A 26,280-nucleotide genomic window follows, 5' to 3' on the forward strand; every position below is an offset into this window, starting at 1 on the left:
AGGAAATGAATCTCAGATTCACTTCTGTTCAAAGACATTAATCCAACATAACTGCTCCAATTCTAATCATATAGGAGTAGTGTGCTCTGGTAAGTGCTCTTATAGCTACTTGTTTCAGTACCTTCGTTAACTTTATTCACTTTTGTTCTTTATCTTTCTAATTCTATTTCTTCGTGTCCCTATTCCTCTTACTCTTAAGTTTTCTGTTTTTATTCCTCTCTTTTTTTGCAGACAGTGTGAGGTTGGTGAATGGAAGCAGTCGCTGTGCTGGGAGAGTGGAGGTTCTTCACAGAGGACAGTGGGGGACAGTGTGCAGCAATAACTGGGATATGAGAGATGCTGCAGTAGTGTGTAGAGAGCTGAACTGTGGGGAGGCTGTAGATGCACTGAGTGATGCTCACTTTGGAGCAGGATCAGGACCAATCTGGATGGATGGTGTGATGTGTACTGGGTCAGAGTCTACACTGAAGCACTGTAAATCAGCAGGGTGGAGTAAACATGATTGTAATCATACTCAAGATGCTGGAGCTATCTGTTCAGGTGAGCTGCTAATTTACTGATCCTCTGAAAATTATATAATTCACTGTCAGTTCATTCAAAACCATAAAAACCATTAAATCATTATTCATCTTTAATTGAAAGTGTTGTGATAATATATTGAGATGAATAATGAATATCATATCATAACTGTCATTGTTCATATTATGAATAATATGAATAATATTATGAATATGGTAAAATTTGCATACATTTGTACTGTAGCAATTTGGAGTAATATTATTTCAAATTCATAAAAATTATGCTTAATTTACATGTATGGCAAATTTTGAGTGCTCTTAAATGGTTAAATCAAACTGTTACCAGACCATTCCACTGCAGCCTTAAAGAACATGTTCTAGAGTACCCAGATTATAATGTTCATACATTTTTACTGTAAGAATGTGAAGTAATAGCATTACAAACTTTATAAGAATAACAACACAATTCCATAAATTGAAGAATGCTGAAAGCCATAAAATGGTTAAATCAAACTGTTACCAGACCACTCCACTGCAGCCTTGAGGGACATGTTCTGAGGTACTCAGGGAATAATTTTATGCATTTTTACTGTAGGAACTTGGAGTAAAAGCATTGCAAATTTCAGTAAAGATCGTTTAATTTGCAAATATTGCAAAATTGTGAGAGCTATTAAGGTTTAAATCAAACTGTTACCAAACCACTCCACTGCAGCATTGAGGAACATGTACTCAGGGTATACTTTCCATACATTTTTACTGTAGGAATTTGGAGTAAGAGCATTGCAAATTTCAGTAAAAATTGTTTAATTTGCATATATGGCAAAATTCTGAGAGCTATTATAGGGTTAAATCAAACTGTTACCAGACCACTCCACTGCAGCCTTAAAGAATATGTTCTCAGGTACCCAGAGAATAATTTTTATACATTTTTACTGTAGGAATTTGGAGTAATATTATTTCAAAAAACCATAAAAATGTTTAATCTACATATATGGTCAAATATCGAGTGCTATTAAAGGGTTAAATCAAACTGTTACCAAACCTCTCCATGTTCTCAGGTACTCAGAGTATAATATTCATTCATTTTTACTGTAGGAATGTGGAGTAAAAGCATTGCAAACTTCATAAAATTAACAATACAATTCCCTTCCTGAATCAGGGCCTTGTCATGGCAAATGGGCTTGTGTGGTCTAATGACTTTCAGGGCTATGTCTTTGGGAGCTGTTAGCTCCCAGTAGGGTTTATAGTGGCAAACAGGTCTGGACAAAGATCTAAACAAACACCTGCCAAAATGCATACCTATGAGTACATTTAAAACTAAATGTACCCTGCCCGGGAGAGAGTTAAACTTGGAGCCAGGCCTGGGAGTGATGTCTGACAGCGAGCACCTGGTGGCCGGGCAGCCCACGTGACCCGTCCAGGCTCAGCCTGAATAGGCAACATTGTAGAATCATGTGGGCTCACCACCCACAACATCCAGAGTAGATGTGCGGTGCAATGTCCATTGGGCACAGAGCGGGCGTGAAGGGGCCCCTAGCATCATGGAGCTTGGCAGCAGAAACTGATTTTTGGCACATGGAATGTAACCTCATTGCTGGGGAAGGAGCCAGAGCTGGTGTAGGAGATTGAGCGATACCAGCTAGATATAGTTGGGCTCACCTCTACACACAGTGTGGGCTCCAGAACCAAACTCCTCGATAGGGGTTGGTCTCTCTCCTACTCAAGAGTTGTACAGTGTGAGAGGCACAGTGCGGGTGTCGGAATATTCACAAGACCCTGTTGGCTGTGCAGAGTATTCAGCCTTCTTGAAGGTAGTGAGAGGAGTTCTAGTTCCATGCACGGACTCTATTGTTATAAGGGGGACTAAAATGTTTCATGTTGGCAATTACTGGGAAACCTGGAGAAGAGTGACTGAGAGGATCGGCCTGCCTGATCTGAACCCGAGTGTTGTGATGTTATTGGACTTCTGTGCTAGTCATGGTTTGTCCATAAAGAACACAAAGTGGCTCACAAATGTACTTGGTACCAGAGCACCTTGGGCCAAAGGTCAATGATCGTCCTTGTGGTCGTGTCCTTTGATCCGATGGCAGGGAAAGATGCTGGACAGACCTGGTAGGCCCAAATGTATAGTGAGGGTGTGCTGGGAAAAGCTGGCAGAGGTCTCTGTCCAGATGTATTTCAACTCTCACCTCAGAGAGAACTTCTCACATGTTCCGGAGGAGGTAGGGGGAATGGAGTCTGAATGGACCCTGTTCTGGACTTCCATTGTGGAAACTGCATATAGCTGTGGTCAAAAGCTTGACGGTGCCTGTTATGGTGGCAACCTAAGAACATGTTGGTGGACACCAGGAGTGAGGGAAGCTGTCAAGCAGAAGAAGGAGGCTTTTCAAATTAGGCTGGCTCAGGGTACTGCTGATTCCACAGATGGGTACTGGAAGGCGAAAATGGCTGCAGCTGTGGCAGTTGCAGAAGCAACATCCAGAGCATGGGAAGAGTTTGGAGAGGCCATGGAGAATGACTTCCAGGTGGCCTCAAAGAGGTTCTGGAAAACACTCCGACAGATCAGTAAGGATGGTGAATCTCTGAACTCAACTGAATGTACTGTTGGGCGTTGGAAGTAGCACTTTGAAGAACTCCTAAACCCAAGAGAAATGCCTCCTAGACAGGGGGTAGGGCCAGAAGTGTCTGGGGTGTTATTTAAATTTCCTAGGCTGAAGTCACTGAGGTGGTGAAAAAGCTTTGCAGTGGCAAAGCCCCAAGAGTGGATGAGATTCGCCCAGAGTTACTGAATAATAATAATATGTTTACAAAACTCTCAAATTAGTAAAAAAATACATATAGCATTACTAAAAATAAAAGCATGTACTTGTGTGTTTGATTTAACTATTTTATGGAATTTAATATGAGTTTTTTCAAGCCTATTACTCCTAATTCTTACAGTAAATGCACATAAATATTATACCCTGTGTACCCGAGGATATGTTTTTCAATACAACAGTGGGATTTTCTGGTAAAGAGAGTTTACTTCGGAGACTAACAATAGCCAAGCTTCTATGTAAAGACATTCCGCTCCCCTTAACATTTTACATTCTAGATGTTGTGTTGGTCCTAATATGAATGGATGATATGGGATAAAAGCCTAAGCTACAGTGATTGCTGTGTGGTACGAGACACATTAGCTGGTGTAATGGATTTGTCATTAATGTACTGCAGACATGCAGTAAACAAGCAAGACTCTGTAAGGATTGCAAGACTTCGGTATACTGAAGCATGTGCTTGCGCTGTATTGGTTTTCCATTATGACCTGAAGAAAAAGTTGACCCCCCGAATTGTCATTGTATAATTTGCACCCTGGTTGTAATAACATGGTCCAGTGTGAACTATGAGCGATATATGGGTTTTGTCATGTAGTAAATATTATTTTATTAGACTACACACATTTCCTTGGCTCAAAATCAGCCGGAACCCCAGAGCCGTTTGCTACTTTTGTAAACATCACAGACAGTGAGTGAGTGAGTAAAGGAGAGAGTGTGTGAGAAAGGTGTGTGTCTGTGAGAGAGAGACAGGGACAGTGTGTACAACTTATGTATGAGTGAATGAGTAAGCGAGCAAGGGAGAGTGATGTGTGAGACTTGATTTCACGACTGTACTGTAAAGGCGAATTACACTCAGCAGCAGATAGGGGGTGCTCAGGAGACAAAAAAGCCAATTCTTGCATTGTATTCTTTAAAAACATTCATTCATTCATTGTCTGTAATCGCTTATCCAGATTTAGGGTCACAGTGGGTCCAGAACCTACCCAGAATCACTGCGTGCAATGGAACACACCCTGAAGGGGGCGCCAGTCCTTCACTGGGCGACACACATACACTCGCCAATCCTTCCAACGTGTGTTTTCCTACCAACCTACGCAGACACGGGGAGAACACCAAACTCCTCACAGTCACCCGGAGTGGGACTTGAACCCTGGAGGTCCCTGGAGTTGTGTGACTGCGACACTACCTGCCACCCCTTTTTAAACACATCGAATTTCAAGATTGGATTGAATTTCCTACAATAGTCCTGTTTATTACTTAAGAGCCATAAATATTTTACATAATTCCTGTGAAAGTTTGTTAGGCTGTTATCTGTGCGTCAACAAGCAGGGCCATTATGCATTTTAAACTCACGCTTACATAAATAAATAAAAAACAATACAGTTAGAAATGAACTGAAACAAACTTCAAATAAACAAAAAATAAACCAATTAAGAAATAAATGTTTCAATAAAGAAAGAATATTAAATGTAGGAACTAAATTATAAAGTATATTTAAAATAAAAAAATGTAAAATAAATACATAAATAAATAAAAATATAAATGAATGAATGAATAAATAACCCAACAAACACAATTATTATGTTGTCTTTTTGGTTGTCACAACATTGAAATGAAATTCCTCAGAAGGTTGTGACAACGTCTGACATATTTCTGGGAGGTTGTGACAATGTAGTACAGATTACTTGGCTGTCTTGTTCACGTTGTCACTACATTGTCACAACCTCCCAGAATGTTGTCAGACAACGTTGTCACAACCTTCTGAGAAATTTCATTTATCAAAAATCCATTTTTTATCTTTATCAACCTGTAAACCAAACCAGACACTACTTACATTTTAATTTGTTACATTTTTGGATTCCAAATTTTGCTGATTTTAGTCCACATCAGAACATATTTAAATCAGTTAAAAACATTTAAAGTTAGTACTGATATCAAACAAATTAATTTAAAATTAGCAAAACAGATACGTAGCTATTGCTGAATTTACACCAATACAAGGCTTTAGAGTGGTGCAAGCAACAAAATGAGATGAGCTACATACATTGTTTTCAAAAGAGCTGAGTTTAAGTCAGGTTCCAAAGTGGTTTAAATCCAACAACATGCCTATTCTCTGAAATAGAGACTGAAATCTTGAAGTTGGTAGTTACAGTCCTAAATCTGAGTAAAACGGCCAAAATCTTGAAGAGTTTGGGACTGAATTTTGTTAGTGCAGCTGTGCATCACTTCAACAATTATTTTATTCTATAAATATTATAAAAATATATATAATTTACATACGATTCTGATATCAAATGTACTTATAGGAAAAATTCAGGCAAACTTTTAAAATGTTTCTACTATACTGTGTAAAATCAGAAACCACTCTTTTATTATTATTAATATGGAAAACTTGCTGTGCTCCAACACCCACACCCACGTGTCAGAGGTGTATGGAATAGAACAAGCAAATACATTTACTCTGAATATTTTGAATAAGACATTTTAGTGTGTGTGTGTTCAGTTTCTTGCAGGGCTTACAGTAAAATGTATACATTAATTTCCAAAGTGTAGAAACATCACAATATAGAACCTATTTTTTTTCAAGAGATACATTAACTAAAGTAAAATATCAGCAGATAGAACAGTTGGCATAGAGGACTACAGTAATCAAGGCTGAGACCTTTACAAGAAAAATTAATTCTCAACAATCCTAAATATTAGGGCCATTTATATCAGCATTATGAGACAAGTGACAATTCAAAAACAAATATGCTATGTGGCTATACACTAAATATTGATATATTTGTAATATAAGTTATTATATAAGTTATTGAGAAGATAATGCTAAACTATTTAAAGGCAAATATAAATGTATAACTTGTACTTAATGTATTTTTTTTACTCAAGAAATGAAAATAAATGAAATGGTTCCTGACTTTTGCACAGTACTGTATATAACAGAAACACATCTGTGGGGTTACGCTATCAAATATGTCTGAAAACTCACTAGGAAGGGGTGCATTTCCTAAAACATTCTTAATGCTAAGTACTTCGTAACCTTATACTTTAGAATATTCTTAAAAAGATGCAAAAACTGCTTTCCCAAAGCATTTGTAACTAATGTACTTAAATTTATTCATAAATGTAAGAACATTCTGACTCATTCTTCTTAACTTGAAGTTCACATGCAGTTCTGCCTTTAAAACGAGAGGTCGCTCATCATCCTTTTAAATATGCACTTACGCATTGTTTCACAAATCACAAACGTATTATACAAAATGTAATTCTTGAAAATGTATGTTTACATTTTATATATACATACATGCATCATTGTGTGTGTGTCTGTGTTGCCCTTTGAAGGACTGGTGCCCCCTCCAGGGTGTATTCCCACCTTGCGCCCAATGACTCCAGGTAGGCTCTGGACCCCCGCGACCCTAAATTGGATAAGCGGTTACAGATAATGAATTAATGAATGAATGAATGAATACATGCATCATGTGAATTGTCCTCAAACATAACAAAATTCAAATCCAACAGCTTGATGTAGTCAGTATACTTATAGTATAAACAGTTATTTGCTTGTGTCATGGTGCAGTGGGAAGTGTTACCATCTATCACTATAAAGGTTCTCAGTTCAATTCTGCACATAAGTGTACACATTATTGTTTATTTCAGGATTGAAAACAGTATTTTCACGTGAAAATAACAATTGAAATTACTTAAAGTACAAAAGTTTGGAGATAAGAACTCACAAAAATGGCCTTCTTAAAGTTGTTCTTAAATCACTAAGATAAATTGTTATCTGGAAACGCACCTCTGTTTTGTTTATTTTAGTACAGAGTCCTGGAGAAAATACACATCTGTGATGACAATAACACTGACTGATTTTTAGAATAAAAGTAATTTTTTATACAAAAAAATCATGTTAATTTCATATTAACAAGATTAATAATAACAGTAACAAATTATTCTTAGAGTGTAAGACAAATATAGGCATCCCAAGACTATTTTAAACACAGGACATAACAGTGAATCACTAGCAGCAAACGTGTTTTAACATAACCAATTATAAGACATCTGGACATATATGGTACTGTAATGAGGATGAATCTTTTAGACATCTTAAACTGATAGAATGCTTTCACTTCAGATCTCATTGTAATTGCAATAAAAACAATTAAAATAGTACAGCAGTTATACAGTAATACAGTTTTTGCGAAAAACATGGACAGATTTGTGTAATGCAATTTCAGAAATTTGGAAAATATAGGCAGAATATATTGCAATTTATTTTGTAAATAATATTGCTATCAGTCCTTAGGTGTCCAGAACACAAGGGCTGCCCACCTTGTGAATTGTGATTTAATATTCTTTCTTTATTTAAACATTTATTTCTAAATTGGTACATTTATTAGTTTCAGTTCATTTCTAACTGTAAGCCAACACTTTATTTATTTATATAAGCATGAGTTTAAAATGTTCTGGCCCAGGAGGCTGACCCACAGATAGGAGCCTAAACAACATTCACGTGAATTATGTAAATTATTTATGGCTCCTAAGTAATAAACATGACAATTGTGGGAAGTGTAGGGCTCCAGTGCAATTAATTACATTTTGAGGTCGCTGTGTTTAATATATGACAGGTATGAGCTCCTAGTGCTCAGCCGAAAAGATGATGCCGTTTACTTCAACACTTCTGTACACTCACTTCGTAATTCATACGTACACAGTATGGTAAACACTGAACGGATATCTTTTGTCTTTATGTATTAATTAAGGTCATTTAACTTCATGTGCAGTGACTGCTGTCATTAGTACCAGGGCGCACACATTATACGAGTTTTGGCAAAAGACAGCTGATAAGGAGACCCCAGTGAATGAATTCGTTCACTTTAACACACAACTAATTTAACAAAATTCTTCAGTTGCACAGTCAACTGGCTAGAATAATTATGAAAGAAAAAACTGCAACATCAAAGTGTCAGTGCAGGGTAAGAATAAAAACTTAAAAAAAACAGCATTTAGCCCAAATAAAATACTGGTTGTTTGTTTGATTAATAAATTAGATTTCCTGACACTTATCTAAATTTTAAGAGTCACAGTCATCGCACACCAGCATAAACACATCCACACTTACAAACACTACTAGGAACAGACAACACCTCACACTGAGTCTTATAATTCTGCTTTTATGCTACTTCTCTGCTACTGCCATGCACATGGGCCAACCTGGCTACTGCTAACTAGGAGCCCAAGGTGTCTATATATTTGCTAGTCTAAAACACAGTAGGAATCCCTACCAACACCGGTTTCCTATACAACATTGACACTGCCCTCTGTCCCACTTGCTACAAATTTGTATAATCATTTTATAATAATATTTCAGGAGTTCGGCTGGTTGGAGGTTCTCACTGCTCTGGGAGAGTGGAGGTGCTTCATGGAGAGACCTGGTCCACAGTGTGTGATGCTGGATTTGATCAGCAGGATGCAGAGGTTGTGTGTAGAGAGCTGGGCTGTGGGCGTCCTGTGGAGGTGCTGGGAGCAGCTGCTTTTGGCCGAGGGGAGGTCCAGGTGTGGCCAGAGGAGCTCCAGTGCAGAGGAAATGAATCTCAGATTTACTTCTGTCCAAAATCACATTCACTCAAACACAACTGTTCACATGATGGAGACGTGGGTCTGGTGTGTGCTGGTAAGGGCTGTGTCTTTCATATCAAACTTTTTCTCTGAACTTCTGTATTAATTATACTAAGTGTTAAAATTGTTCTTTGGATTTGAGGCCACAGTCTCTTTAACAACTTGTGAAAGGCAGACAATACAGGTTATGATTCACAACACAAGTTTAGGAGATTAATGTGTTAAAGTTATTATCCTGGCACTTAAGCACTTGGTAGAGATAGGACTGTACTAAGTATTTCTGCTTTGTACAGTCCCAGCAAAGTATCGTGAAATTTGCAGGTGGCAAAAAAGACCAAGAGAAGCGTGTTACTTGATAGAAATGGTAAGGTTTGCAAATATAAACGTTAAAAAGGTGCTTGTTAGATTTGTTCACTTTTATCAGCAGCCCAGGCAATCTATCCGCAGGCCTGCTTCTCCTGTGTTTACTCAATTATACTGCGAAATGAGTATTGCTGCTGCACTCATTTTGCCCTATTCAAAGGGAGAATGTGGTGGATACTTGGAGGTTTTCTCTGAATAAAACATAACAAGAAGCTCCCAGTTTCACTGATTTGTGTGTATAAGACTATGTCGGTTTTATAGTGTCTGGTTAAATATTTTCATTAACACGTTAGTCTGTGAAAAGTAATCCGAAGTATGATAGTTTACTTACAGCATCTTTTTCAATAAATTACACAAAGCGAATCCCATCTTTGGACCTACCTTGAAAACCACTGGGACCAAGCAGTGTACACAAGATGCCATATTGGACACACCAGATCAACTCATATGTATCTAGTAAAGGGAGAGGCAGCCCCATATTGTGCAACATGATACACTCAGCCTACAATAAAACATTTAATATTGGACTGTATTGATTTTGGCCATGAGAGGAAACAGATCCTGACTGCAAAGTCCATAACGGAATTATTCAACAATACGAAGGCATCAAGACTTCTAAAAATTTGTCAGTAATAAATCTGACAAAAAAAAGCAACACACATGATGAACCTAAAGAGATGGCAGCCTCAGCATATCTAAAATAAAATTGCATTAGTACATCAATTACATCTTACTACCTTTTTTTGCCATGAATGTGGCCCTATGGGCAGATATGGTGTTAAATACGAATTAACTGTCTCTCTCTTTGCAGGCAGTGTGAGGTTGGTGGATGGTGGCAGTCGCTGTGCTGGGAGAGTGGAGGTTCTTTACAGAGGACAGTGGGGAACAGTGTGTGGTGATGACTGGGATATGAGAGATGCTGCAGTGGTGTGTAGAGAGCTGAAGTGTGGGGAGGCTGTAGATGCACTGAGTGATGCTCATTTTGGAGCAGGATCAGGTTTAATCTGGATGAATTATGTCGACTGTAACGGTTCAGAGACTACACTGAAGAGCTGTACATCAAAAGGGTGGAGAAAACATGACTGTGATCATAGTTCTGACGCTGGGGTCATCTGCTCAGGTAAAATAAACTACAAATTATTTGAAAATAATATAATTCCACACATTTCATTTTTCCTGCAATTGAAACTTTGCTGAAATATTTCACATGCTTCTACCTTACTTTTGGTTATACTGTATATGAGTACTTGACACTTTTTCTCTTTTTTCCCCAGAGAGAGCCTAACTGTTTAAAGTAATGTAATGAAGATATTTTAAGTTTAGTGTATATTTTTATGTGTTGACCACATTAAAAATGTTTTATTTCCTCATGTTTATAATGAAGAAGTGCGGCTGGTTGGAGGTTCTCTCTGCTCTGGGAGAGTGGAGGTGCTTCATGGAGAGACCTGGTCCACAGTGTGTGATGCAGGGTTTGATCAGCAGGATGCAGAGGTTGTGTGTAGAGAGCTGGGCTGTGGGCGTCCTGTGGAGGTGCTGGGAGCAGCTGCTTTTGACAGAGGGGAGGACCAGGTGTGGTCAGAGGAGCTTCAGTGCAGAGGAAATGAATCTCAGATTTACTTCTGTCCAAAATCATCTTCAGTCAAACACAACTGTTCACATGACAATGATGTGGGCCTGGTCTGTACTCGTAAGAACTGATTTTACATTTTAAAAAATGAAACAGAATTTTCTGTCTTGAAAACAAGTTGATTTTATTTTATCTCATCATGTATACTTTTGTTCTTTTCCTCACTCCTTTTCATTTTCTCACCCTTTCTTGTTTTGGTGTGCAGACAGTGTGAGGTTGGTGGATGGTGGCAGTCGCTGTGGTGGAAGAGTGGAAGTTTTTCACAGAGGACAGTGGGGAACAGTCTGTATTAGGGGTTTAACTGAGACAGCTGTTGCAGTGGTGTGTAAAGAATTGGACTGTGGGGAGGCACTGATTGTAGATCTGGATGTGGGATCTGGGCCAATCTGGATGAACTATGTGGACTGCGATGGATCAGAGTCTACCCTAAAAAACTGTGGATCCTTGGGGTGGGGTAAACACAGCTGTATTCATTTTATTGATACACAGCTTATCTGTTCAGGTATGTGTTGTTTAATTTTATCAACAATAAAGCTATTAGCAGTATTGTATAAAAATCCCTAATCATACAATGCCTATAAAAATATTCACCTCTTTGGCAGTTTTGTCATTTTATTAAAAAACATTGTTAATATAATTTGGATTTCTGGCAAGAATTTACATAAGCCTCTAATATCAAAATTAAAACCTATTTGTGTGAATGAATTTCAATGAATTAAAATATACAATTTAAAATAAGTGATTGCACTGACTGGAAGGTCCAGTCACAGCTTAATTATTGTTCCTGACAAAAACCACACCATAATGACCAAAGAACAAAATACTCTTCAGTCTGGTGACTTCCATCATTAAGGAATGGAAGGAATATATGTATATTTATATACGTACATCAGCCTAGAGTAGGCTTTCCTCAAACACAGATTGATCATGCAAAAAGACTATTCTTAAAGAGTTAAAAGCTTCAGCATCTGAGATGTGAAAGACTCTGCATACAACAACTGTTGCTTGGATTCTTCACAAGTTTAAGCTTGTGGAAAGTGGCAATGTAAAAGCCACCATTGAAGAAAGCTTATGTTAAATCTCAACATGTGTTCACTCAAAGGCATGTTGGATACTGCAAGGTTAAAGGGGCAATCTGTGATATTGACACCAAGTGTTTAAAATCAGAACTATAATACAGTTTCAAAACAGTGGGGAGAGCCCACTACCTCCTCCCTCTCCTCCCCAGTAGTGAAGCTTGAGCAGGTTGCCAGTTTGAGGAAAACTGAGCGAACAAGCAAGAGACAAGTTTAAGAACTATGGACTGTAATAGCTCAGAAGAATGTTCCATAATCAACATATATGCACAGAAAATTCATAATTTCAGTATAACATCTACCTACCCAAGAAAATAACAAAGTAAACGAGCGGCCGCCATTTCCCTGCATTTACAAAACTTTACTGTCCAAATCCGCTTTAAATATTTCAACTAGACAAGGCTGGTGTTATTTCGATTTTTCATTCCATCATAAATGTAGTTTAGGAGGCAGAACTTTGCTTCTTATTCACAATATTCATAGTCAAACATTTGGTTCCACCTTATATGTGTCCATGTACGAGTCTTATTAGCGTTATTGCTCCTGGCTACAGTGGGCTTGGACTGTAAAATGATTGGAAAACAAATGGTGGATCACAGGAACCCATTTCGGGTTGGTCCAGTATATTATGAGAGGCAGCAGTGTTTTAGTTTTGACTGTTTTTTTAATCTAGGATCACACACCCTGAACAATGTATGACTAAGTAACACAAATATCTTACAGATTGCTAAAACATTTAATTCAAGAGCAATTTTATTCAGATGCATAATTGTGAAGCAAAATATTCAGAGGTGGAAATCTGAAGACTTAAATTCAAAAGCAACAAAATTCAGATGCAGAATTTCAGTGCAAAAACATTCAGTGCTACAAGTCATCAGCAGTTTTTCAAATTTTTTGTAGGTTTCACATCAAATAACATTGGATTAGATCACCAAATATAAACTAAAAAGCTTAAATAATTATTCTAAATAAGTATTATTTCATCATATTTTTAAAAGATTATAATAATAATACAAATTGTTACTATTATAAGCAGCTGAGGAAACTGCCAATGTACCAAGACAATTTTTATTTGTTGGGATATTGTCCATATTTGCCCTGAACTAAATTCCTGAAAGTCTGGGCCTGCTGTGACTTTCAGAGCTGTTTCAGTTATACATCCCAGAGCTTAGAATATCAAGAAAAATTCTGTCTGATGCTACAGAATCCACAAACTGGGCTGTGTTTGAGGAGGCGACAGACGGACTGGACGAATACACAGACGCTGTGACGTCATATATAAGCTTCTGTGAAGACAGCTGTATCTCAACTAGAACACGTGTTAAACACAGTAACAGCAAACCCTGGTTTTCTATAGAACTGAAACAGCTTAGGCGAGAGAAGGAGGCCGCATTCAGGAGTGGAGACAGAGCTGTCTACAAAAAAGCCAAGTACAGATTGGAGAAAGGGGTTAAAGCAGCGAAAAGAAAGTTCTCAGAGCAGCTGAATAACCACATCACAGCTAACGACCCATCGTCAGCCTGGAACAGTCTTCAGCTTCTCACTGGCTACAAGGTGAGAAATACCCCCCTCCACCTGAACGACCGTCAGCTCACCAACGACCTGAATGAGTTCTTCTGCAGATTTCAAACAATAGACAATCAGCAGACTCTCTCACCCCATCATCAACCCCCCCCTCCTCCCCCACACTGGCTCTCACACCTCCACCCCCAGCTTGTCTCACCATCAGCCTGCAGGACGTCCACAGACTCTTCAGCAGACAGAAGGTGAAGAAAGCCCCGGGACCTGATTCAGTTTCTCCATCCATCCTAAAACACTGCTGTGACCAACTAGCACCAGTCTTCACCAGCATCTTCAACAGATCACTGGAGCTCCGTTGTGTTCCAGCCTGCTTCAAGACCTCCACCATCATTCCAGTCCCCAAGAAATCCACCATCACTGGATTTAATGATTACAGACCTGTCGCCCTGACATCTGTGGTCATGAAGGTCTTTGAACGCCTGGTCTTAGCCCACCTAAAGACCATTACAGACCCCCTGCTGGACCCCCTGCAGTTTGCATACAGAGCAAACAGATCTGTTGATGATGTGGTCAACCTAACTCTCCACTTCATCCTTCAGCATCTAGACAGCTCTGGAACCTACGCTCGGGTTCTGTTTGTTGACTTTAGCTCGGCTTTCAACACCGTTGTGCCGCAGCTACTTCAAAGCAAACTGTCCCAGCTGTCAGTGCCGGACTCCATGTGTCAGTGGATTGCAAACTTCCTCACAGACAGAAGACAGTATGTGCGGCTTGGGAAACACACCTCAGACCTTCGAACACTCAGTACTGGAGTTCCACAAGGGTGTGTTCTTTCACCCCTTCTCTTCAGCCTTTACACCAACGACTGTGTCTCCAAGGAACCAGCTGTAAAGCTCCTGAAGTTTGCAGATGATTCCACTCTGGTGGGTCTCATAGCCAATAGTGATGAGTCTGCTTACAGAAAGGAGGTTGGTCAGCTGGTGTCCTGGTGCAGTGACAACCACTTGCTGCTGAACACAGACAAGACTGTAGAGATGGTGGTGGATTTCCGACGCAACGCACCCCCTGTATCCCCCCTCTACATCAAGGGCACCGCAGTTTCCACTGTAGAGTCACTCAAGTTCCTGGGCACCACCATATCCAGGGACCTGAATTGGGAGAGGAACACCGTCTCCATCACCAAGAAAGCTCAGCAGAGAATGTTCTTCTTGAGACAGCTCAAGAAATTTGACCTGCCACAGACCCTGGTGATCCAGTTCTACACAGCGATCATCGAGTCCATCATCACCTCATCCATAACCACCTGGTTTGGTTCCTCTACCTCACAAGAAAGAGCCAGGCTCCAGCGCATCATCAGATCAGCAGAGAAGATCATTGGATGTAACCTGCCAACGCTTCAGGAGATCCACACCAGCAGGGTGAGGAAACGCGCTCGCAAAATTATGCTTGACCCCTCACATCCTGGACATCACCTCTTCCAGACTCTCCCTTCTGGTAGAAGACTAAGGATCATCAAAAGCAGCACAACACGACATGCTAACAGCTTCTTTCCCAGAGCTGTAGCTCTCCTCAACCACAGTGAACACCTCTGAGTCTCCAAACCACTGAACTAAACCGACTGGACATAACTGCACTGAACAGGACACTTTACTCACTTGCACTATGCTATTTTGCACAGCTGTACAGAAGTTCTATTTCTGTAACTTCTACAACAATATATAATATAACCTACTTTGGGAATATCTGGAAACATTTATATTCATACTCATATCTGTACAGTATAGATTTATATTTTATGTTGTCTAATTTATGTCTTAACGCTCTTTTTTTTCTAGTACTTAACTGTATTTTTTTAGTCTATTTATTGTTTATTGTACCTCTTTTTGTTAACAGTCTGTGTACGTGTTACATGTCATACATGTGTTGCTGTCACCAAGACAAATTCCTAGTATGTCTAACATACCTGGCGAAATAAAGAGATTCTGATTCTGATTCTGATTCTGATTACATGCTTAAAATAGAATAACATGCTTCAAATTGAAAAACATTCAATCATGACCTAACAGCTCTGGGGATCAAACCAGCAACCTCCTGGTTACAAGCCCTTTTCCCTAACCACCAGGTCATGGCCACCCCATTAAAGCATCTTTACTGAATTAATTTTTATATATCCATTATCCCACAGTAATGCAACATGTCACACCATAATGAATTATTATTTATGAGTATAAGGGATTTCTCTTAAAACAATATAATATTTGGATCATTTACATATTTATACTTGCATTTTACACTAGTTTTAACACTTTCAGATATAATATTTGGATCATTTGATTGTTTTAAGTTATGATTAATTAAGCCGTAAAACATACAGGGTGGTGACCATGGTGGCCATTTTGAAGTTGGCCATTTTAGATCCAACTTTTGTTTTTTCCATGGAAAAAGTTGGTTTTAACGTAAATTTATTATTTCATGAGTTATTTACAATTTTCTGACCACTTATAAAATGTGTTCAAAGTGCTGCCCATTGTGTTGAAATGTCAATGCAACCCTCTTCTCCCACTCTTCACACACTGATAGCAACACCACAGGAGAAATGCTAGCACAGGCTTCCAGTATCCGTAGTTTCAGGTGCTGCACATCTCGTATCTTCACAGCAGAGACAAATGCCTTCAAATGGCCCCAAAGATAAAAATCAGATCGGGAGACCTTGGGGACCATTCAACTGGCCCACGACGACCAATCCACTTTCCAGGAAACTGTTCATGTAGGAATGCTCGGACCTAACATCCATAATGTGGTAGTGCACCATCTTGCTGGAAAAAATCAGGGAACGCGCCAACTTCAGTGCATAAAGAAGGAAAAACATCATCATGTAGTGGGAGCTCTCTCTCCATGGCTCCTGGACTCCCAGTGACAGAGAAGCACAGTCAGGCCGCACAGCTCTTTCTGAACTCCTGAACAGAGATGAATTGATTAAGACATTCAGCTTTATTCAAACAGTAAACACATTTCTTATATATATGACAGGGAACTGTTTGTACAAACAGTGATTAAAATCAGTATCAGTGTGCTAACCGGCTAATTTGCTGCACAGATGGCAAGTGTACTTTTTGGTACTTTATAGGTAACACAGTCTACTGCAATCATAGTTTGTTCTGTTTAAATTTGTCATAAAAATAAAATAGTTTGTTTAGCAAGACAAAAAGCTAGTTCAGCATGACTCTTAAATTCTTTCAGCACATGCAGGTTGTTCTACCTTTCAAAAGCCAGCCCGATATTTATTCTTGTCTTAGTGAGGAGTCTGTTGCATTCTCATTTGGCCTTTAAACTCTCTTCAGACCTAACTTCATTTTTTAGCTGAACAACAGGTGAAAGAGTAGAGGAAGACTGCTCAGATTGCTTCATGTTTGCTGCAGGTCTCAGTCTGGTTTGTGTATTTCAGTGCCCTTAGCATCCAAAAGCTGTCAGATTTTCTTTAAAGGTGGAGCATAACGTGCATGACGTGGCCAAAATTACTCCTGCAAAATCCTACCCATCCAATCAATTTTACTAGGCTTTGCAGGAATTGCAAGCACAGTTATACAATTTAATAAAATGTTTAGTCACCACCTACCTTATTAAAACAAAAAAAAAAAAAGATACTGGAGCTTTAAGGAATTGTCTATAAAGTGTATAAATATATAATATGAAGTAACTGACACTAAATATTTTTAATTTATGATTTTAAATTAACTGCATATTTATTAACTATTGGCTTATATAAAGTTTTACATAATATTTCTGACTATATTACAGGTCACATAAAGCCAATACTTACAGATGGTCCTCATTTGTGCTCTGGGAGAGTGGAGGTGCTTTATGGGGTAACTAAAGCCACAGTGTCTGACCTTGATGAGCAGGATGCAGAGGTTGTGTGTAGAGAGCTGGGCTGTGGGCGTCCTGTGGAGGTGCTGGGAGCAGCTGCTTTTGGCCGAGGGGAGGACCAGGTGTGGTCAGAGGAGCTTCAGTGTAGAGGAAATGAATCTCAGATTTACTTCTGTCCAAGATCATCTTCACTTAAAGGCAACTATTCCCACCACAGTGACATTGGACTCATATGTTCTGGTTAAGTATATATTCTGAGCATTTAATTATTCAGCTTTTCTTAAGGATCATTGTATAAAAGTATTCTGTTACAGACTGTTTTGATGAACTGTTAGTTTTGTGTTCAGGTCACACAGGAGCTCGTCTGGAGAAGGGCTCTGACTCATGTTCTGGTCGAGTGGAGATCCAGTACCTTAGTGAGTGGGGCACAGTGTGTGATGGAAGCTGGGATATGAGAGCTGCCAGTGTCCTCTGTGGTCAGCTGAAGTGTGGGACTGCTGTGGCTGTGTTGGGGTCAGACTGGTTTGGGGAGGGGAGTGGTCAGATCTGGGCTGATGTGTTTGATTGTCAGGGGAATGAAACACATCTGTCACAGTGTCCCATTTCATCATGGAGTCGAACTGCAGTCTCTCACAAACAGGACGCTGGAGTCATCTGCAGCAGTGAGTTCTTTGAATCACGTAGAGAATGTATTTTGTTTTTCAAATGAGTGTGATGCTTTTTAAATTGAAGCATCTCGTTAAGTCTGTAAAAATCGAAATATGATTTTGATATTGATCTCCTTCAGATTCTTCTCTGGCGTTGTATGAGGGGCGAGTGCGGTTGTCTGGAGGAAGAGAGTGTGAGGGGAAGGTGGAGGTGTACTTCATGCAGGACTGGAGAAGAGTTGTGTTTGAGTCCTGGAGTGTGTCTGAGGCCTCTGTGGTCTGCAGACAGCTGGGCTGTGGCTCTGTGCTCAACTTCTCCAGCTCCTCTCCATCCAGACCACAACAAACAGACCTGTGTGTGACAGACTTTAATTGTTCTGGGAGTGAAACTCATCTGGGGAACTGCAGCAGTGCAAAGGCAGTAAACTGCAGATCCAGAGAACAGCTCTCCATCACATGTTTGGGTAAATGTTTCAACACTTTAGAAGATATGAATAGTAAACAGTTGTACTGTAAACAGTTTTTTTTAGTTTAGATACCACTCAAAAGATGAGATGTGAAATCTGTTTTGGTACCATATTTCTCTTTTCCACAAAATGTTTTTGGTATTATAGCCTCTCCCACTAATGCAGCCTTCATATGTTTTATCCCTGCTGTTTCACATACTCAAATCTCTGAAGAACAGGACATTGTGAAGCAGTGATTTATTTCACAAAATCCCATAAGAATTGCATGTAATAACTTATTATATCTCATATATCTGAGATCCATTTGTGGGATTTTATCATTGCTATTGAAGCTCTACGGTGGAAAGTTCTTATCTGTGCTGTATACCGTGGTTATACTATTAAAGAATGCTACAATATGGTCACAGTATTACCACATAAACACACTAGCAATAGTGTCCACACCCCTGTACTACACCTTCTTCAACTGAGAGCAGTGGTTTTCAGCATAAAATATCCACCCTATATTTTGTCAGGATTATCAACCACCCAAATATTTCCTGATCCTGACCATTGAAGAACTGTGAGAAAGGGGTTAGAAAATATGCAGATCAACAGATTGAATATTGTCTGTAACTTTAGTATAAAGCACCTGTGTGGTCAGGTGGAGCTGAGAAAATGTAGGAAGAGTGTAGAATGTTAGAATGTGAAAAATCTATTTTATTTTTGGCCTGGCATTGTATTTATTCCTTGATATTTTTTCTTTGCATGTGATCTTTTTGTTTTAACTCAGTCCACAACTCAATCAGACTCATTGGTCCTGGAGTAATATGATGTTATATGTCTTTAAAAACTTTGTAACACTGATATTGGCTTTTATGTATGTATGTATATATATATATATATATATATATATATATATATATATATATATATATATATATATATATATATATATATATATATGTGTGTGTGTGTGTGTGTGTAGATAAGTTTAACTCCATCAGACTGGTTGGTTCTGGAGGAGACTGTGCAGGAAGGCTGGAGGTTTTTCACAGTGGATCATGGGGGACAGTGTGTGGTGACTTGTGGGATATTGAGGATGCGCAGGTGGTGTGCAGACAGCTGCAGTGTGGAGTGGCCCTCAGTGCCCCGGTACCAGCCCGGTTTGGACCTGGAACTGGACCCATATGGCTGAATGAGGTGCAGTGTGAGGGGAATGAGACGTCCCTGTGGAACTGCAGATATCAGCTGTGTGAAGAGGATGAATGTGGACACAAGGAGGACGTAGGAGTTGTGTGCTCAGGTAAAGTTTCCTGTATGCTGCTAATGTAGAATATTTCAATCCTTTATCCATCCATCCATTATCTGTAACCGCTTATCCAATTTAGGGTCGCGGGGGGGTCCAGAGCCCACCTGGAATCATTGGGCGCAAGGCGGGAATACACCCTGGAGGGGCCGCCAGTCCTTCACAGGGCAACACAGACACACACACATTCACTCACACACTCACACCTACGGACACTTTCGAGTCGCCAATCCACCTGCAACGTGTGTTTTTGGACTGTGGGAGGAAACCCACGCGGACACGGGGAGAACACACCAACTCCTCACAGCTACAGTCCTCCGCTCTACCAACTGAGCTATCGAAGGTGCTTCAATCCTTTATACTTGAGCCATTTTAAATGTACAAATTATACTTCTGTATGAAGCCATCCAGAAACCAGAATGATTCTTAAGGGTTAACAGCTATTAAACCTCACATTGCCATTTTTAAGTTTGCTGAAAAAGCAAAATTGGTTAAACAATTGGTCAATTAATACTATAGAATATATAATGTATTATAATAGGGCGGCACGGTGGTGCAGCAGGTAGTGTCGCAGTCACACAGCTCCAGGGGCCTGGAGGTTGTGGGTTCGATTCCCGCTCCGAGTGAATGTCTGTGAGGAATTGGTGTGTTCTCCCTGTGTCTGCGTGGATTTCCTCCGGGTGCTCCGGTTTCCTCCCACAGTCCAAAAACACATGTTGGTAGGTGGATTGGTGACTCAAAGTGTCCGTAGGTGTGAGTGAGTGAATGTGTGTGTGTGTGTGTTGCCCTGTGAAGGACTGGCGCCCCCTCCAGGGTGTATTCCCGCCTTGCGCCTAATGATTCCAGGTAGGCTCTGGACCCACCGCGACCCTGAACTGGATAAGCGGTTACAGATAATGAATGAATGAATATATTATATAGAACAAATATATAATATTTAGCATATTACATTTATTTAGAGTGTCTGACTAACATTAAGACAAATGTTAGTCAGACACTCTAAATGTCTGAATCAAAATGTTATTAACCTCAACAGACTTTAAGGAGATCAGACTCACTGAGGGCTGTGAGGGGAATCTGGAAGTGTTCTACAATGGAACCTGGGGGAATGTGTGTGTAAATGAGATGGATGGAAAAACAGTGAGGTTGATCTGTCAGGAGCTGAACTGTGGAAGAACTGGCAGTGAGTCCGGGGGCAGTGCAAGAGTGGGATCAGCTCCTAGCTGGCTGGATAATCTGAAATGTAGGAAACATGACTCCACTCTGTGGAACTGTCCATCTTCCTCCTGGGGACAGAACAAATGTGATAACCGCAATGAGGTGGCTCACATCACCTGCTCAGGTAGGTCTGTCCTTTCTACAGTTTGTAGTGGTTATTTCCATTACCAACAGCAGTGTACAGTTTTGCTGAATAAGACTGATGTCTGAGACATATTGAATGTAAGTGTTTTCATTACAGATACCCAAAATCCACAAAATATTCCACAATGTGCGTCTCCAGACCAAAGGCAGTGCCTGAGTAAGACTAATTAGTTTGTTATATGCATCATGTACAGAAGTGCACTGTCACCATAATTTTTATAAGCGTAATCAAAAAATCTATCACAATGTGTCTGTCTGTGCTCAGATGGTATAGCCTATAATATAAATATGTAAGAGGCAGTACATATTTACATAAACCAGTGTGTATAATAGTAGCTTCACTTCCCTTTGCTGCCAGTCTAGCAAGGCCAAAAAGGCCTCTTGTGTGAACTGTTTGAGAGTTTGTTAATGACAGTAAAGGGCAGCATAAATAGAAGCAATAAATGAATAATAATTTTTAAAATATATTTTCTAAAGCAGCCACTGTACTTTACCTGTACAAGACACAGAGCACATTTGAATGTGACATTGTAATTGTGTGAAACTTAAATATAACATTTTCCTTAAAGTTTTAATATTAAAATGTGCCAGGACTTTATTGTAGTGACATCACAATTGCATCTCCTCATGTGTTCTGTGTGTGAATAGAGCACCTGCCTCTCAGACTGAGGGTAGGAGAGGGAAGCTGCTCTGGGAGACTGGAGGTGTATCATAACTCTCAGTGGGGGACAGTCTGTGATGATCTGTGGGACATCAGGGACGCTCGGGTGGTCTGCAGGCAGCTGGGCTGTGGTCCGGCACTGAGGGCTGATGGGAGTGCTGTCTTTGGTGCTGGTAATGGGACTATCTGGCTGAACAGAGTGAAGTGTAGAGGGAATGAGATTCACCTGTGGGACTGTCCTCATTCCCTGAAGAACCACACTGACTGCTCCCACAAACAGGACGCTGGAGTCACCTGTGCAGGTCAGAGGAGACAGGTTAATACTGGGGTTTAAATACACCTAGGTATTTATAATCCACAAGGCTCAGTTTAAATTGTGAGGCAGAATTGACAGGTAACACTGTACTTTAGTACATTAACATCTATATAATTTTGTTCTCTCTATTTATAGACATATTTGTGCCTTCTACCTCTACACTCATAACAATATCCACCACAGCAGGTACTTTTTTAATAAATTGTTTTATTTGTTTTTAAATAGGATTTTATTTTTAATGTGTTTCAGTGATTTATGTGGTTTAATATTGTTATTTCCAGTGAGTCAGACAGAGAATAGGAAAGTCAGGACTTCAGATGTTCCATCTATCTACCCAGTGTCTCTCCTGGTGCTGGGAGTAATGCTCATTGTGGCCTTAGTGCTTCTGTTTGTGCTGTTTAATCAGAACAGAGTGCTCTGGAGAAGTAAAGTCTCTTTTATATTCTATGAATATCATTAGTTCGTTAATCTGTCATGAGTTTTCTCTTCTAATGAAAGTCTCCTTGTTTCTCTCTTTGTCTCACAGTGCTCTCTAAGAGGAGGCGTAAATCTCAGACTGAAGCAGTGTATGAGGAGATTGACCACAGACACATCTCGGAAAGAAATGGCTTAACCCACAAAGGTGAATGATATATGGAGTTTTGTATAGATGCAACAATAATGCAATTCTCAACAGTATAAATGCAGTCCTCAAAGCATTTCTTAAATCACTTTTGTAACTGTGAATAAAACTTAAAACCCTCAGAACTGACTTATTTTTATTCATATTCTAGTAATGTTTTACCATGTTTTTTCAACTAAAAAGTTTTTTATTTAAAATTGTATTTAACAAATTACAATTGTTTTCCTTTTTATGATAAATCATAGTGATATATATAGTCCATATATTGCTTCTGCACACAATCATATAGTATAGACTAAAAGGTGCAATGGGGATCTGACCATTTCATTAGTTTATTAGGTTCGCACTGACAGGTTTAAATGATAGATAAATAAGAAAGTGTTATCACTCTGCTCCAATTGGTAGAAGCCCAATCCGATGATCAGGGTTTTTCTAGAAGAGGAGAGCGTTTGAGGCAGTTTGGAGGCCCACGAGGTCCAAGATCGACAGGTTGGTATTATAGAATTCAGCCTAGAGACCTGACATTTTTAGATTCAACTTTGTAGTTCGAGCTGTAACTTCTTATATCTGTTTTATTTTCTTTTATTTCAATGTTTGCCTTCAAGCATGTTTTATTTTAGAAAAGTTTGAATGTTATTTTACAGCAGCTCTCTGTTGGCTGCACTGAAATTAATCAAATCTTATGGGGGAGTGTGATTCTGAAAATGTTTCATAACTGTAATTCTCTCCTCTGAAAGAAAACGACCTCTCTGAAGCACAGCTTTCAAAATACGAGGAAGCTGACGAGTCTCTTCTCTCAGGTAAAAGGACAAATGAACTCCCTTCCACTGACTAATCTATATATATATATTTACTGTAGATTTTCTAAATAGCGATTGTACAGTAAAATATATATATATTATCTGTTAAAAATTACATTCGATTCTTGGTATATTTGTCACATGTCTCCAACTTTTGAAACTTTCACATTAATTTGGTCAATTTGCTGGTTTGGGTTGTGTAGACAGGATGGCACAGGGTGGTCTCATTCTTAATAAAGTTTTTTATTTTTTCCAGTGAAGTCAGCGACTGATGAAAAGACAGAATATTATGATGATGCTGCAACCAGTGGTCAGATAGGTGTGTTATGTTATTATATAATCACATATGTATGTTTTGTTCCTAAAAGATAAAAACATAATTTCTCTGTTTATAAGTTCTGTTTGTGTTTGTTTAATTTTGGTTAAAGAGCAAAAGAGGTTTTCAGGAGAGAACTATGATGTCATATAATGTGTATTGCAAGTGTAGAAACTTTGTCAAATTTTAGAATTTTAAAAATGTACACAGACTTTGTAGTACAATTGTATAATGACAACTTACACTGAAGTTTAAACCCTATAACAAATTATACAAATAAATTGTAAATTGTAAATAAATGATTAAATGAAGATTGAATGGTTAAATAAAATATGATCCTTATGATTACTACAGATCTTATGTATAGCATTACTATATTCTACAGCTTTAAAAGTGGCCACCATTACTCTTTAAATATGTGTGTGTTTTGGTGCAGAGGACCTAAAAGAGATTACATATGATGACATCATCAGTGCCACTCTGAACTCTGGAGGAGCAGGTATGACATGTAATGGAGCAATACTCTAATCTCTAACTTGAACACAGTCCGTGATGATACTGATTTAATGAAATTTATCTCTACATTTGGACAGAAGATGTGGCAGAGAATTATGATGACGCTATTCATACTGAACCAAGTTCGAACATTGAGACAAGTAATGTTTCCTTCATATAAATAAATAATGTTAAACTGAAGATTAAATACAGTTAAAATGTCAATGTTTCTTATTGTTATCACAGATCTCTATGTCGGTGCAGAGGACACAGCAGAGAACTATGATGATGTGATCACTGCTGGACAGAATATAGGAGGAGTAAAGGTGAGTGTCTGATACGGTTGTGGATACTACTATATTTCAGACTGCAGTGGAGTAAGTGGCTCATAGTGCAAAGCATTATACTCATCATTCATTGTTTATATAGAATATGGGAAAATACAACTGCTACCATTATTCTGATGTGGGGCATTTATCATTTATTCAGAATGCACTTGAATAAGCTCATCTTGAGTAAGTTATGAATTAAAAATTTCACACTACTACAGCAAATGTGAGCTGTAGTCATTCTGTTCAGCAAAAAGACTTCACTACATGATAAATGGCAAAACACTTTTAGAGGAACATAAAAAACACAGAAAATGTGTTCATTTATTTGCTTAATTTATAATTAAAATTATCTAAAAATCTTAATATGTACTTTTTTTTTTTTTACAGAAAAACAATCCTCTCCTCTTTATGTAAAGTGACCTTGGGTATTAGAAAGGTGCTATATAAATCTAACTTATTATTATATTATCATTATTATTACTATAGCTTTGTACAATTCAGTGCAAGCTAGCAAACAATGACTCCTTTAAATGTAGATGTGAAAGGCTGCAAAACCTAAACTGACATAAAATTTAAACGAGACTCAACTCAGATCCATATGCCAGTGTAGTTACACATAAAAAATACAAATAACAAGAATGTATCAAGGTACTGCTGGTGCATTCACTGTTATAAATGAGTTTCACTCTTCAACCATTAGAAGCCTCACCTCAGTAGAACTTGTTGATGGTCTGTTATACACAGGTGCTGGTCATCAAATTAGAATATCATGAAAAAGTTTAATACAAAAAGTGAAACGTATATATTACACTCATTCATTACACACAGACTGATATATTTAAAGTGTTTGTTTCTTTGAATTTGATGATTATAACTGACAACTAATGAAAACCCCAAATTCAGTATCTCAGAAAATTAGAATATTTTGAAAATGTTCAGTATTGAAACTTTTCACAATATTCAAATTTTTTGAGATACTGAATTTGAGTTTTCATAAGTTGTCAGTTATAATCATCAAATTCAAAGAAATGAACACTTCAAATATATCAGTCTGTGTGTAATGAATGAGTATAATATACACGTTTCACTTGTTGAATTAAACTTTTTCATGATATTCTAATTTTATGACCAGCACCTGTGTATTGTGTGTAATAATGTGTCTGGCTGCAGTAACCAAAGTAGTACATTCTTTACAATTTGCTCTGATTAGTTATACACAAACATCTTACACACTTTAGCATCGTGTTATTGTTTACATTAAATTTTCAAAAAAAAAATAATTGTTTTTATTTATTATTATTATCTATTTATTGTTTGGTTTAAATTTCAGTGGTAATTTATTGTAAAACCATAGCTGAATTTAACCTGAAGGACAAGCAGAAGCTTCATACTGCAATGATATCTGGTTTTTAAGCTGTCAGAACATGTATTTTTCTATTGTAAAAAATTACATTTATTTACAGGCTAAGATGACATAAAGAAGTAGCAGAGACGGGTAATGTGACTGACGCCAAGTGTAGTTTCCTAAGGAAATTAAATTCAAATGCCTTCAGACTGTATTGCCGACATA

The 26,280-nt window shown here is 38.5% G+C and overlaps 1 protein-coding gene and 1 pseudogene across 1 annotated transcript; one reads left to right on the plus strand and one right to left on the minus strand.

Moving 5' to 3' along the window:
- LOC136694042 (scavenger receptor cysteine-rich type 1 protein M130-like) lies at positions 1-25,124 on the plus strand. Its single transcript, XM_066667388.1, has 23 exons — positions 1-89; positions 232-540; positions 8,703-9,005; positions 10,125-10,433; positions 10,698-11,000; positions 11,146-11,442; positions 17,336-17,644; positions 17,752-18,066; positions 18,192-18,541; positions 19,497-19,803; positions 20,843-21,148; positions 21,266-21,325; positions 21,817-22,131; positions 22,281-22,331; positions 22,427-22,570; positions 22,672-22,767; positions 23,173-23,256; positions 23,505-23,567; positions 23,824-23,877; positions 24,320-24,382; positions 24,477-24,539; positions 24,625-24,704; positions 25,098-25,124. Exons 2-23 carry the CDS (start codon positions 330-332, stop codon positions 25,122-25,124), a joined length of 4,110 nt encoding a protein of 1,369 aa, XP_066523485.1. The 5' UTR covers positions 1-89; positions 232-329.
- Positions 1-26,280, minus strand: part of LOC136695051 (scavenger receptor cysteine-rich type 1 protein M160-like) — a 156,412-nt pseudogene that overhangs the window by 44,127 nt on the left and 86,005 nt on the right.

The sequence above is a fragment of the Hoplias malabaricus genome, chromosome 4, assembly GCF_029633855.1.
Source record: "Hoplias malabaricus isolate fHopMal1 chromosome 4, fHopMal1.hap1, whole genome shotgun sequence".
In the NCBI taxonomy this organism is placed as follows: Eukaryota; Metazoa; Chordata; class Actinopteri; order Characiformes; family Erythrinidae; genus Hoplias; species Hoplias malabaricus.